This window comes from Oncorhynchus clarkii, chromosome 28, assembly GCF_045791955.1.
Source record: "Oncorhynchus clarkii lewisi isolate Uvic-CL-2024 chromosome 28, UVic_Ocla_1.0, whole genome shotgun sequence".
Classification (NCBI taxonomy): Eukaryota; Metazoa; Chordata; class Actinopteri; order Salmoniformes; family Salmonidae; genus Oncorhynchus; species Oncorhynchus clarkii.
This window is the reverse complement of record NC_092174.1, coordinates 39644810-39658509: the sequence shown is the minus strand read 5'-3', so window position 1 is coordinate 39658509 and position 13700 is coordinate 39644810. Positions and strand designations below refer to the sequence as shown.

Genomic DNA, 13700 nt, shown 5'->3' with positions numbered 1-13700 from the left:
GCGCTATATCAACCCAGGGGACAACCGCAAGTCCTCTGAGAGGTTTAGGACCCAACCCATCACCTCTGCAGAGTGGCTAGAGTCTGATAGGTGAGAGTATTAGGACGAAGCCCAGAGTGGATGAAGGCTGATAGGTCAGAGTATTAGGATGTAGCCCAGAGTGGATGAAGGCTGATAGGTGAGAGTATTAGGATGAAGGCTGATAGGTCAGAGTATTAGGACGTAGCCCAGAGTGGATGAAGGCTGATAGGTCAGAGTATTAGGACGTAGCCCAGAGTGGATGAAGGCTCATAGGTCAGAGTATTAGGACGTAGCCCAGAGTGGATGAAGGCTGATAGGTCAGAGTATTAGGACGAAGCCCAGAGTGGATGAAGGCTGATAGGTCAGAGTATTAGGACGTAGCCCAGAGTGGATGAAGGCTGATAGGTCAGAGTATTAGGATGTAGCCCAGAGTGGATGAAGGCTGATAGGTCAGAGTATTAGGACGTAGCCCAGAGTGGATGAAGGCTGATAGGTCAGAGTATTAGGATGTAGCCCAGAGTGGATGAAGGCTGATAGGTCAGAGTATTAGGACGTAGCCCAGAGTGGATGAAGGCTGATAGGTCAGAGTATTAGGATGTAGCCCAGAGTGGCTAGAGTCTGATAGGTCAGAGTATTAGGACGAAGCCCAGAGTGGATGAAGGCTGATAGGTCAGAGTATTAGGACGTAGCCCAGAGTGGCTAGAGTCTGATAGGTCAGAGTATTAGGACGAAGCCCAGAGTGGATGAAGGCTGATAGGTCAGAGTATTAGGATGAAGGCTGATAGGTCAGAGCATTAGGATGAAGGCTGATAGGTCAGAGTATTAGGACGTAGCCCAGAGTGGATGAAGGCTGATAGGTCAGAGTATTAGGACGTAGCCCAGAGTGGATGAAGGCTGATAGGTCAGAGTATTAGGACGAAGCCCAGAGTGGATGAAGGCTGATAGGTCAGAGTATTAGGACGTAGCCCAGAGTGGATGAAGGCTGATAGGTCAGAGTATTAGGATGTAGCCCAGAGTGGATGAAGGCTGATAGGTCAGAGTATTAGGATGTAGCCCAGAGTGGATGAAGGCTGATAGGTCAGAGTATTAGGATGTAGCCCAGAGTGGATGAAGGCTGATAGGTGAGAGTATAGGACGTAGCCCAGAGTGGATGAAGGCTGATAGGTGAGAGTATAGGACGTAGCCCAGAGTGGATGAAGTCTGATAGGTGAGAGTATAGGACGTAGCCCAGAGTGGATGAAGTCTGATAGGTGAGAGTATAGGACATAGCCATCACCTCAACAGAAGGGCTGGATGGCTGGGGTCTGATGGGTATTGAAGGACCTGAGTGACTGGATAATACACATAAGGTTACCACATATGGTAAGATCACCAGTGGGTGTGATACATGCTGGAGGCTAGATGGATTTTTAAGCTCTCAATACTTGGGATTGTTTGTTCTCTTGTGGGTCATTTGTATTGTGTCTTATAGAAAAAGACCACTATTGAATTTTGTCTTTGTTTTGTCCCTCAGGTCACATATGACTCCAATAGAGCTACAGAACCCAGAAGGCAAGTATCCATGGAGATTTGCTTAATTTAGTTACCAATAACACTCTTAATTTAAAAAAAAAACATCTTAGTTGCCTCCCCATCTAATGGGGTTGAGGTGAACGATAGCTAAACTTGCCTAGATGAATTGACTTTGTCAGTCAGGGAAATACACACACAAACACTTCACAAAGTTATGAATTTAACTACTGTTCCCTGAAGGAGGGAAATGAGGTAGACAGCTATGGGGGTTCGAACTCGTGAGAGTGTTGGCATCCTAGCAATATTCCAAAGCATTATACTCTTCACCAAGTAATTTGTGACAGATTTTCATGCAAATGTTCTAAAATCTGCAAAAGACAATATGCGCATTTTCCCTCCAGAGATGTGTTTCCATCAAACTGCTCTAGCCAACAGCTGGCAATTACAGTGTGGGTAGGCTACCTACACTATGAGATTATTATAGATAGGAGCGATTTATTATTTGTCAAACAGCAGTCAAGCATCCATCATGTCACCAGAATAAGACCCTTGATATATTTATAGGAGCATCCTGTGAAGTTCATTTAATCTGTAGCCTAATAAACTGTAGGCTTTCCCCGAGTCCTAGTGGGGAGGACCACACAACATATCGCGCGACTCAAAATTCCCTTTATGATGATTTTTATATCAATATTTGCCCATAAAGATTTTTCCCACCGCCATTTCTCGCATAATTATTTTTACCGACAAACAAAATGTCTGACGGCTTTTCTTATGAAATTGTACCGGCATCGTGTTTCCATCTGCCCGGTCGGGATTTGTATTTTTTTCATGCGTCAGGTAATTAATTCATGGTTGGATGGAAACGTGGTTTATGTTGTGATCTGACATTGTCATCCATTTTCTGCCCTTCCCTTTTCACAGCTGACGAAGACAAGCTTGATGAGAGAGCTAAGATGAGTGTGGCTGCTAAGAGGTCCCTTTTTAGGGTACAGTATCTGCCTTGTGTGTAGTTGTCTACATTTAGGGACAATTTCCCCGTCACAGATTAAGCCCTGAACTAAAAATATATTTCAATGGACATCCTCCTTTGGGCCTCCTTTTCAGTCCAGGACTTGGCTTAATCCGTGTCCAGGAAACCAGTCCATACATTATATTCCCATTGTTTTATGTATGTCGTTGATGAGCAGAGATTTACTCCTTGGGACTGTTCCTCTTCGATTCCCTTCACAGGAGCTAGAGAGGATCACAGGTAGCGTTCCCAGACCACGGTCCCGTGAGAGGCGTCTGTTACGAGTCCAAGACCGCTCGCACACACAGCCTATCCCCAACAAGGAAGTGGACATCGCTCACACGTACGTCACCCTCTGATCATTACTGAGCGCCACTAAGGTCATTCTGTTAACAAAGCAAGGGTTTAAACATTTGGCTTGAGGACAGTTGGTGAATAGAAGGTGACACTATCTCTTAACTTGCTGTTTCTCAACGCTCTCTCTCCCTCAACTCTCTCCCTCAACTCTCTGTTTGTATCTCTCTCTGTTTGTCTCTGTCTGTCTGACTGCTCTGTCTGTCCCCTCTTTCCTGGACATATAAAGTGGTCCTGCTATGTCCTCACAAACGGTGATGGTCCACTCCACAGTAGCACCTATCCCCAGTCCCACTGTAGTCAGAACCATCACAACCAGGTGTGTGTGAGAGCACTGGACATGGGTTTACCTAATTGATATCCAATTCCATTCAGTATCATTTGGCTTGTGACATTGCATGGAATGTACCGTTCATCTGTGATTAATATGAAGATATTATTGATTCATTCATAGGGTTGCAAAATTCAGGTAACCTTCCCAAAATATGTTAGGTTTTTTTCTCCAGAAATCCTGGTCAGAGGATTCTGGATGTTCTGCTTATTTCCTCTGACTCCAGGAATCTTCCAACAGGGATTTCTGGAAAACATGGGAATTTTAGGAAAGTTACCAGAATTTTGAAACCCTATTCATTAATTTGTAGTTGTTTTATTTAGAGCAGGGATGGGCAACTGGCTGTATGTCCCCGATCACCCCAAAACATTTTATTTTTTATTTATTTTTTAGGAACTCAGTCGGGGTCTCAACTTACTATTGAGAGTTTGAATAGTAGAATACACAAGGTGCAATTTTCTAAATTTGGTTGTGTATCAACAGTTCTCTCTTATGTCAGCAAAAATGTTTTAGATTGGTAAGTTAGTCTAGTGGGCAGCTATTTAAACCTGTAGTAATCATGGTCTAATTACTGGGGGGGCTACCATTTGATATCGTTAGTCACTCTCACTCAGATATCATATTAAAAACTGCAAACCTTTTCTCCGCCCCATGGCAAAATGAGTAGAATTGCATGAAATCAGTTTTAAAGTGGCTAAATCTTCTCTCCTCCACAATGTGTAAAATTGCAGCAAACTTGCTTTAAAACTGCTTTTAAAAAAAAAAACAATTCTGTCCACTGTCAAGAGGGGGTCCACTAAAACATTTAGCTTAGGGCCGACTAAAGGCTAGTGGGCCCTCTGACTGTGTGAAGGCTACTGGGCCCTCTGACTGTGTGTGTGGGTACGCATGTCATGAGGAGTTATGATTTATTTTTCTTGCCCCCACCTCCATCAAACATGCCGATCCCTTCTCTCTAAGGATACAGGCTGAATGGATTTGTCAGGTAGACTGAGGATACAGGTAGACTGAGGATACAGGTAGACTGAGGATACAGGTCGACTGAGGATACAGGCTGAATGGATTTGTCAGGTAGACTGAGGATACAGGTCGACTGAGGATACAGGCTGAATGGATTTGTCAGGTCGACTGAGGATACAGGCTGAATGGATTTGTCAGGTAGACTGAGGATACAGGCTGAATGGATTTGTCAGGTAGACTGAGGATACAGGCTGAATGGATTTGTCAGGTAGACTGAGGATACAGGTCGACTGAGGATACGGGCTGAATGGATTTGTCAGGTAGACTGAGGATACAGGTCGACTGAGGATACGGGCTGAATGGATTTGTCAGGTCGACTGAGGATACAGGTCGACTGAGGATACAGGCTGAATGGATTTGTCAGGTAGACTGAGGATACAGGCTGAATGGATTTGTCAGGTAGACTGAGGATACAGGTTGAATGGATTTGTCAGGTAGACTGAGGATACAGGCTGAATGGATTTGTCAGGTAGACTGAGGATACAGGTTGACTGAGGATACAGGCTGAATGGATTTGTCAGGTCGACTGAGGATACAGGTTGACTGAGGATACAGGCTGAATGGATTTGTCAGGTCGACTGAGGATACAGGTCGACTGAGGATACAGGCTGAATGGATTTGTCAGGTAGACTGAGGATACAGGCTGAATGGATTTGTCAGATAGACTGAGGATACAGGCTGAATGGATTTGTCAGGTAGACTGAGGATACAGGCTGAATGTATTGGGCAGGCAGCTGTCTGCTCTACAGTGCCTTCTGCTGTTGGTCGTGTTCAGGTGTCTCACATTACCTCGCTACTTTTGCCAACTCACTCGCATGCTGCTGGCTTGTTTCCCTGGAATAGCTGTGTGAACCAATGACATGTATAAACCCTGGATTGCTGATGCTAAATATTGGCCATTCAGAGGCTTTGAAGCCACCGGTCGGCCATATTGGCACCCCCTTAGTTGGAGCAGTCTTCCCATAGAAATGAATGGAATTCTACAGTATTTCAATTAAAATACGAAATGACATGTATAAACCCTGGATTGCTGATGCTAAATATTGGCCATTCAGAGGCTTTGAAGCCACCGGTCGGCCATATTGGCACCCCCTTAGTTGGAGCAGTCTTCCCATAGAAATGAATGGAATTCTACAGTATTTCAATTAAAATACAAAATTACATGTATTGAAGTATTTGTTTTTGTAGTGGGGACAGTAATATTAGTACTCTAATAAAATACTTTAAGGAAAATGTATTTTATTTGTATGTTTATCTCACATAATCTAATTTAAAAGTCTGCATTAAGGTGTCTGTAATTTAATAAATACATTTCTAATGCTTCCAAAATCTTGTTTTACAATTGAAGAGGAGTACCAAGATGGCTGCACCTTGTGTCTTCAATACAGCGACCCCTGTTTGTCACCTAAGGTTTATACACATCTTTGGTGTGAACCTCATAAACAGACAGGTTGGTTGTGTAGCAACCAATTTTTTTTTTTTTTACCTTTTATTTAACTAGCCAAGTCAGTTAAGAACAAATTCTTATTTTTGATGACGGCCTAGGAACAGTGGGTCAACGACAGATTTTTACCTTGTCGGCTCGGGGATTTGATCTTGCAACATTACGGTTACAAGTCCAACGCTCTAACCACTAGGCTACCCGCCTCTAACCACTAGGCTACCGGCCTCTAACCACTAGGCTACCGGCCTCTAACCACTAGGCTACCGGCCTCTAACCACTAGGCTACCGGCCTCTAACCACTAGGCTACCGGCCTCTAACCACTAGGCTACCGGCCTCTAACCACTAGGCTACCGGCCTCTAACCACTAGGCTACCGGCCTCTAACCACTAGGCTACCGGCCTCTAACCACTAGGCTACCTGCCGACCCCAATGTACTAGAGCATATGGGTTGAAAGTTTTTTTTCTTTTCTCTCAAACCTTAATAAACAATTCCAGGTGAAAGCCAAATGCCATAGCTTTCTGTGGTGGGGAAACATACCTTATTCAAAATATGACTTTATTGCTAGTTTGATGAATACAGCCATAACTAAACAGTGCAAAACAGCTGTCAGCTCAAGAGATTCTAATACCGATATAGAGAGTTCTGCAGAACTATGGGGCAAATCTGGCGGGGTTGGATTAGATTGTTGACAACATGTCAACTATTTAGTCTCCAAATGTTTGTGCAAATATATTTATGTTTTCAATAATGAGCACTTGTTGTCTCAAAATGATTGTTACAGTTTTTGGTTAGCTAACTGGTGAATTTTTGCCACATTTAGCATAGACATGGCATCAGTCAAAATACTCAAAAGAAGTCATGGTATCAATAACAAGATACAACGAGCTGAAACAAAACACCTACAATTCTCCACAAGGCAGCTTCCTGTCATTGTTACTAGCTATCTGTCCGTTCAGAATCATAACACATTTTTGTGACGTTGTCAGCCAACCCGTCTATAAAATCAGATGTTATTTGTCACATGCGCCGAATACAACAGTGAAATGCTTACTTACAAGCCCCTAACCAACAATGCATTTTTAAGAAAATACCTACAAAAAAAGTAATAATAATAACAAATAATTCAAGAGCAGCTGTAAATAACAATAGCAGGGTTATATACAGGGGGTACCGGTACAGAGTCAATGTGCTGGGGCACCGGTGTCGAGGTAATTGAGGTAATATGTACATGTAGGTAGTGTTATTAAAGTGACTATGCATAGATGATAACAAGAGTAGCAGAAGGATAGAAGGGGAGAGGAAATGCAAGTAGTCGGGGTAGCCATTTGATTAGCTGTTCAGGAGGCTTGTGGGTAGAAGCTGTTTAGAAGCCTCTTGCCTCTTGGACCTAGACTTGGCGCTCCAGTACCACTCCGGTGCCACTCCTGTGCCACTCCGGTGCCACTCCGGTGCCACTCCTGTGCCACTCCTGTGCCACTCCTGTGCCACTCCGGTACCACTCCTGTGCCACTCCTGTGCCACTCCGGTACCACTTGTGGTAGGAGAGAGAACAGTCTATGACTAGGGTGGCTGGAGTCTTTAACTATTTTTAGGGCCTTCCACTGACATCGCCTGGTACAGAGGTCCTGGATGGCAGGAAGCTTGTCCCCGGTGATGTACTGGGCCGTACGCACTAACCCCTGTGCTTTGCGGTCGGAAGCCGAGCAGTTGCCATACCAGGCAGTGATGCAACCTATCAGGATGCTTTCCATGGTGCAGCTGTAAAACCTTTTGAGGATCTGAGGACCCATGCCAAATCTTTTCAGTCTCCTGAGTGGGAATAGGTTTTTGTTGTGCCCTCTTCACGACTGTCTTGGTGTGCTTGGACCATGTTAGTTTGTTGATGTGTCCTCTTCACGACTGTCTTGGTGTGCTTGGACCATGTTAGTTTGTTGGTGATGTGTCCTCTTCACGACTGTCTTGGTGTGCTTGGACCATGTTAGTTTGTTGGTGATGTGTCCTCTTCACGACTGTCTTGGTGTGCTTGGACCATGTTAGTTTGTTGGTGATGTGTCCTCTTCACGACTGTCTTGGTGTGCTTGGACCATGTTAGTTTGTTGGTGATGTGTCCTCTTCACGACTGTCTTGGTGTGCTTGGACCATGTTAGTTTGTTGATGTGTCCTCTTCACGACTGTCTTGGTGTGCTTGGACCATGTTAGTTTGTTGGTGATGTGTCCTCTTCACGACTGTCTTGGTGTGCTTGGACCATGTTAGTTTGTTGGTGATGTGTCCTCTTCACGACTGTCTTGGTGTGCTTGGACCATGTTAGTTTGTTGGTGATGTGTCCTCTTCACGACTGTCTTGGTGTGCTTGGACCATGTTAGTTTGTTGGTGATGTGTCCTCTTCACGACTGTCTTGGTGTGCTTGGACCATGTTAGTTTGTTGGTGATGTGTCCTCTTCACGACTGTCTTGGTGTCCTTGCACCATGTTAGTTTGTTGGCGTGGACGCCAAGGAACTAACTATATGGGCAATTCGCTTGTTCTAACACAATATATTCTTGACTTAAGTATCTTTCAACTTTTTTTCTCAGCATCACTGCCTTCACAATTGTTTATACTCTTAAAGGGATAGTTCACCTAAATTACAAAATGACATTGTGTTTCCTTACCCTTTAAGTAGTCTATGTTCAAGGTTATGCAGGAATCCATGCTTTGGTTTTGTTTACCTGACCACTGTCTCCAGATGTAATTTTGTAATGTGGGTGAACTGTCTCTTCGTGTTCATATGTTGAAATGTGTCACACGTCTTGTGATGCTGGCTGAGGCTCAGTGCATCGGTCAGGTTCCCGTGTGGGGCGAGTGTAGCACCCGGTTTGTTTACCGACCGAGGATAAACTTAAGATGTTGACAAAACCAAACGTCTAATATTCTCTACTACAGATGGCCAACAGCATCATCAGTTTGAGTAACTACTTCAGTGTCGTCGTCAACACATCTACTTATAACTGCTGTTGCCATGGCTGCATCCCGAGTCTCCACCCTTCTCCAAAAGTATGCACTTGCCAATGCTTACGTCATCCTGACCGCTGCGCTCTCGACCAATCCTGTGCTTTTAAATCCATGACAGGGTGTGTGCAATTGCAAAGGGGGTGGAGAATCGGGATGCAGACCATGCTTTGATCAGGAACTAGTTATTTACCTTGGTTGCTATTCATAGGATACGTTTATCTGACTATTAACGATGTTGTTTTGACAGAATGTGTTTGACTAGTTACTCACCCAGAATGTCAACATTCTCTAGAGATTGTCCTTCAATTGTACAGTACATGCATTACATATGGCCCTGCAGCTGTTACCCAAAGCAGCACAACATGCACTCATTGTGTGTGTGTGGTTCCTCCTCCCAGCTTGCAGGAGGCGTCACAGCACGGCTCCAGGGTGCGGAGCATGGGGGAGCAGGAGAGGGAGGCCCAGTCAAGGCAGGCAGGAGAAGGACCAGGGCCTGAGAGGATGATGGAGGACCTGGGTCCGGATGAGCCTGACCTCTCCACTCTCAGGTACAGGCAGACTAGGAGTTGAGCACATTGTCTCAATCCCAAATGGCACCCTAAGCTCTATACTGTATAGTGCAGTACTTTTGATCAGGGCCCATTGGTGCCATTTGGGACACAACCTTACTCTCTTGTGTAAACAAATGAAAGTGTGCTTGGAGCCGCCCAAAAGTAAACCACATCAAAAGTGATTTGCAAAAGACCTGATCTGATTTGGCCAAAAGACCAATTAGTGGCAAAATATCAGAATTGGTCCGCCTCAGTAAAAGCAGCCTATTTAGGGAATAAGGTTCTATTTGGGTCACACCCACTGATTACCATCTCCTCTCCTGTACCAGCCTGGTGGAGAAGATGGCCCTGTTCAACCAGCTGTCCACGCAGCCCTCCAAGCCTGCCGCTAAGGGGTCTGGGGCCTCCAGGGTGGACACCCGCCAGCGTAGGGCAAACTCCCGCTTCCAGACCCAGCCCATCACCCAGGGAGAGGTGGCTCAGGTAGGGCAAACTCCCGCTGCCAGACCCAGCCCATCACCCAGGGAGAGGTGGCTCAGGTAGGGCAGGGGTGTCAAACTCATTCCACGGAGGGCTGAGTGTCTGTGGGTGTTTTGCTTTTTCCTTTCAATTTATTAAGACCTAGACAACCAGGTGAGGGGGAGTTATTTACTAATTGGTGACCTTAATTAATCAATCAAGTACAAGGGTGGAGAGAACCAGTAGATACTTGCCCCTCTGTGGGACGAGTTTGACACGTGTGGTAGGGAGTCAATCAGTCAATCACTACTGTTGTTATCCATTACCCAGGTAGAGGTGGATCAGGATCAGTCCTGCCCCTCTTTCAGCCCAGATAGAGGCTCTTTTCACCAGGGACTTTATGGTCTTCTTCCCTCTTGCACTTCAACACTGCAGCCTCTAGGTGTCACACAAGTCAAGCACATGGCTGTTGTCCAAACCAATATTTCATTTCTGAATTGGTTCAAATTACATTTAGGGTTAAGGGTTTGGTTAAGGCAAGGGTCAGTTTTTGGGTTAGTCGGGCTGTCAATGGGATGGTGGCCAGGAAAGACCCCTCAGTCTGTACCCAAGTCAAGCTCTACACTGACAGTATCTTGTTATACACCAAAGTCTTTGTCTTTGCCCTGATACAACTACATTTGGATCATACTTTGTAAACACTGAAGAACTCACACAATCACACACCTATTCAGTGATTCAAGATGAGCAGAATGTATTGAACTAATATAAAACAACAACATGAAGTCATGATGTACAACAGATAGATCCTATGGGTACCTCTCCTCCTCCTCCGTTGACTAATGAAGAACAAGACGCAAGCAACCTGCCTAAACACTGCTGCTAATTGGTAGTGTTCTACTCATAGCGTTCCCAAGGCACGCGGGTGGCGTTCCCAAGGCACGCGGGTGGCGTTCCCAAGGCACGCGGGTGGCGTTCCCAAGGCACGCGGGAGGCGTTCCCAAGGCACGCGGGAGGCGTTCCCAAGGCACGCGGGAGGTCAATGATGTCCATATAGCCCTCCATGTGATCGCCAGAGGTAGCCTGAAAGCCATTAGGTACCGAGATGAGATCCTCATACCCCTTGTGAGACCATATGCTGGTGCGGTTGGCCCTGTGTTCCTCCTAATGCAAGACCATGCTACACCTCATGTGGCTGGAGTGTGTCAGCAGTTCCTGCAAGAGGAAGGCATTGATGCTATGGACTGGCCCGCCCGTTCCCCAGACCTGAATCCAATTGAGCACATCTGGGACATCATGTCTCGCTCCATCCACCAACGCCACGTTGCACCACAGACTGTCCAGGAGTTGGCGGATGCTTTAGTCCAGGTCTGGGAGGAGATCCCTCAGGAGACCATCCGCCACCTCATCAGGAGCATGCCCAGGCGTTGTAGGGAGGTCATACAGGCATGTGGAGGCCACACACACTACTGAGCCTCATTTTGACTTGTTTTAAGGACATTACATCAAAGTTGGATCAGCCTGTAGTGTGGTTTTCCACACTACATTTTGAGTGTGACTCCAAATCCAGACCTCCATGGATTGATAAATTTGATTTCCATTGATCATTTTTGTGTGATTTTGTTGTCAGCACATTCAACTATGTAAAGAAAAAAGTATTAAAAATAATAATTCATTCAGATCTAGGATGTGTTATTTTAGTGTTCCCTTTATTTTTTTGAGCAGTGTATAATACTTTTATATTTGTAAACGTTTTTATGCAAAGGCTGTCTTGTCATGCACATAGAGTACACTGTAAAGGTAATTAAATAAAAACTGGCTGGAATATTTTAGGTTTAATTATAAATGCGTAAGTCGATTTAGAGAACATCAACTTTCGACACATCATCAAAGATTGCAAGGAAGTTGTGTTGTACTGCAGGTGAATGCAGCCTGCTAGGTCTAAGGTTGTACTACAGGTGAATGCAGTCTGCTAGGTCTAAGGTTGTACTACAGGTGAATGCAGCCTGCTAGGTCTAAGGTTGTACTACAGGTGAATGCAGTCTGCTAGGTCTAAGGTTGTACTACAGGTGAATGCAGTCTGCTAGGTCTAAGGTTGTACTGCAGGTGAATGCAGCCTGCTAGGTCTAAGGTTGTACTACAGGTGAATGCAGCCTGCTAGGTCTAAGGTTGTACTACAGGTGAATGCAGTCTGCTAGGTCTAAGGTTGTACTACAGGTGAATGCAGTCTGCTAGGTCTAAGGTTGTACTACAGGTGAATGCAGTCTGCTAGGTCTAAGGTTGTACTACAGGTGAATGCAGCCTGCTAGGTCTAAGGTTGTACTACAGGTGAATGCAGCCTGCTAGGTCTAAGGTTGTACTACAGGTGAATGCAGCCTGCTAGGTCTAAGGTTGTACTACAGGTGAATGCAGCCTGCTAGGTCTAAGGTTGTACTACAGGTGAATTAGATCTGAACAAAGACTATACACAGAAGAGAATCACTCCTAAACGGGATGAATTATAATGCATGACATTGTAATGCTATGATAATGCCCTACTAAAGAGTGGGATGAATTATAATGCATGACATTGTAATGCTATGATAATGCCCTACTAAAGAGTGGGATGAATTATAATGCATGACATTGTAATGCTATGATAATGCCCTACTAAAGAGTGGGATGAATTATAATGCATGACATTGTAATGCTATGATAATGCCCTACTAAAGAGTGGGATGAATTATAATGCATGACATTGTAATGCTATGATAATGCCCTACTGAGTGGGATGAATTATAATGCATGACATTGTAATGCTATGATAATGCCCTACTAAAGAGTGGGATGAATTATAATGCATGACATTGTAATGCTATGATAATGCCCTACTAAAGAGTGGGATGAATTATAATGCATGACATTGTAATGCTATGATAATGCCCTACTAAAGAGTGGGATGAATTATAATGCATGACATTGTAATGCTATGATAATGCCCTACTAAAGAGTGGCCACTTACACTGTGTACAAAACATTCAGTACTGCCTCAATTTGTCAGGGTCATGGACTCTACAAGGTGTCAAGCGTTCCACAGGGATGCTGGCCATGTAGCCTCCAATGCTTCCCACAGTTGTGTCAAGTTGGCTGGATGTCCTTTGGGTGGTGGACCATTGTAGATACACATGGGAAACTGTTGAGCAAGAAAAACTCAGCAGCTTTGCAGTTCTTGACACAAACTGGTTCACCTGTCACCTACTACCAGACCCCGTTCAAAGGCACTTACCTGTTTTGTCTTACCCATTCACCCTCTGAATTCCACACAGACACCATCCATGTCTCCAGACTTAAGAATCCTTCTTTAACCTGTCTGCTTCCCTTCATCTACACTGATTTGAAGTGGATTTAACTAGTTACATAAGGGATCATATCTTTCACCTGGATTCACCTGGTCAGTCTGTCATGGATGTTTTGTATACTCAGTGTACATGCTTTCCATTGAGAAAAACAAATGCTTCATTGATCATGTATTATGAACAGCTATGACTTATGAACGATGGCATTATTTATATGACAGGTTTGTTGTTTTCTGAATTACCTCAAGGCCTGCCTTGTCTGAAGCAATATTTTGTTTAGAGTTGGAGATGGTCCATGTTTGTTTTTTATGACTTATCTTGGACAGCTGCCCTCCTTGCTCTGATATCTGACTGCATCTGTTCTGACTGCATGCTGTCCTTTCCCCCCTGCCCCTCTATCCCTCCCTCCCCGTCCCTCTATCCCTCCCTCCCCGTCCCTCTATCCCTCCCTCCCCGTCCCTCTATCCCTCCCTCCACATCCCTCTATCCCTCCCTCCACATCCCTCTATCTCCGTTCCTCTATCCCTCCCTCCACATCCCTCCCTCCACATCCCTCTATCTACGTTCTTCTATCCCTCCCTCCCCATCCCTCTATCCCTCCCTCCCCGTCCCTCTATCCCTCCCTCCACATCCCTCTATCCCTCCCTCCCCGTCCCTCTATCCCTCCC

General features: G+C 45.1%; 1 protein-coding gene across 1 annotated transcript in view; it reads left to right on the top strand.

Moving 5' to 3' along the window:
• The window catches only part of LOC139386873 (supervillin-like), an 80422-nt gene that overhangs the window by 19372 nt on the left and 47350 nt on the right, over positions 1–13700 (top strand). Inside the window, exons 8-12 of the mRNA XM_071132733.1 lie at positions 1535–1572; positions 2458–2522; positions 2767–2888; positions 9086–9235; positions 9568–9721. Coding sequence (XP_070988834.1) covers positions 1535–1572; positions 2458–2522; positions 2767–2888; positions 9086–9235; positions 9568–9721 — 529 coding nt within the window. The remainder of the gene's footprint in view (positions 1–1534; positions 1573–2457; positions 2523–2766; positions 2889–9085; positions 9236–9567; positions 9722–13700) is intronic.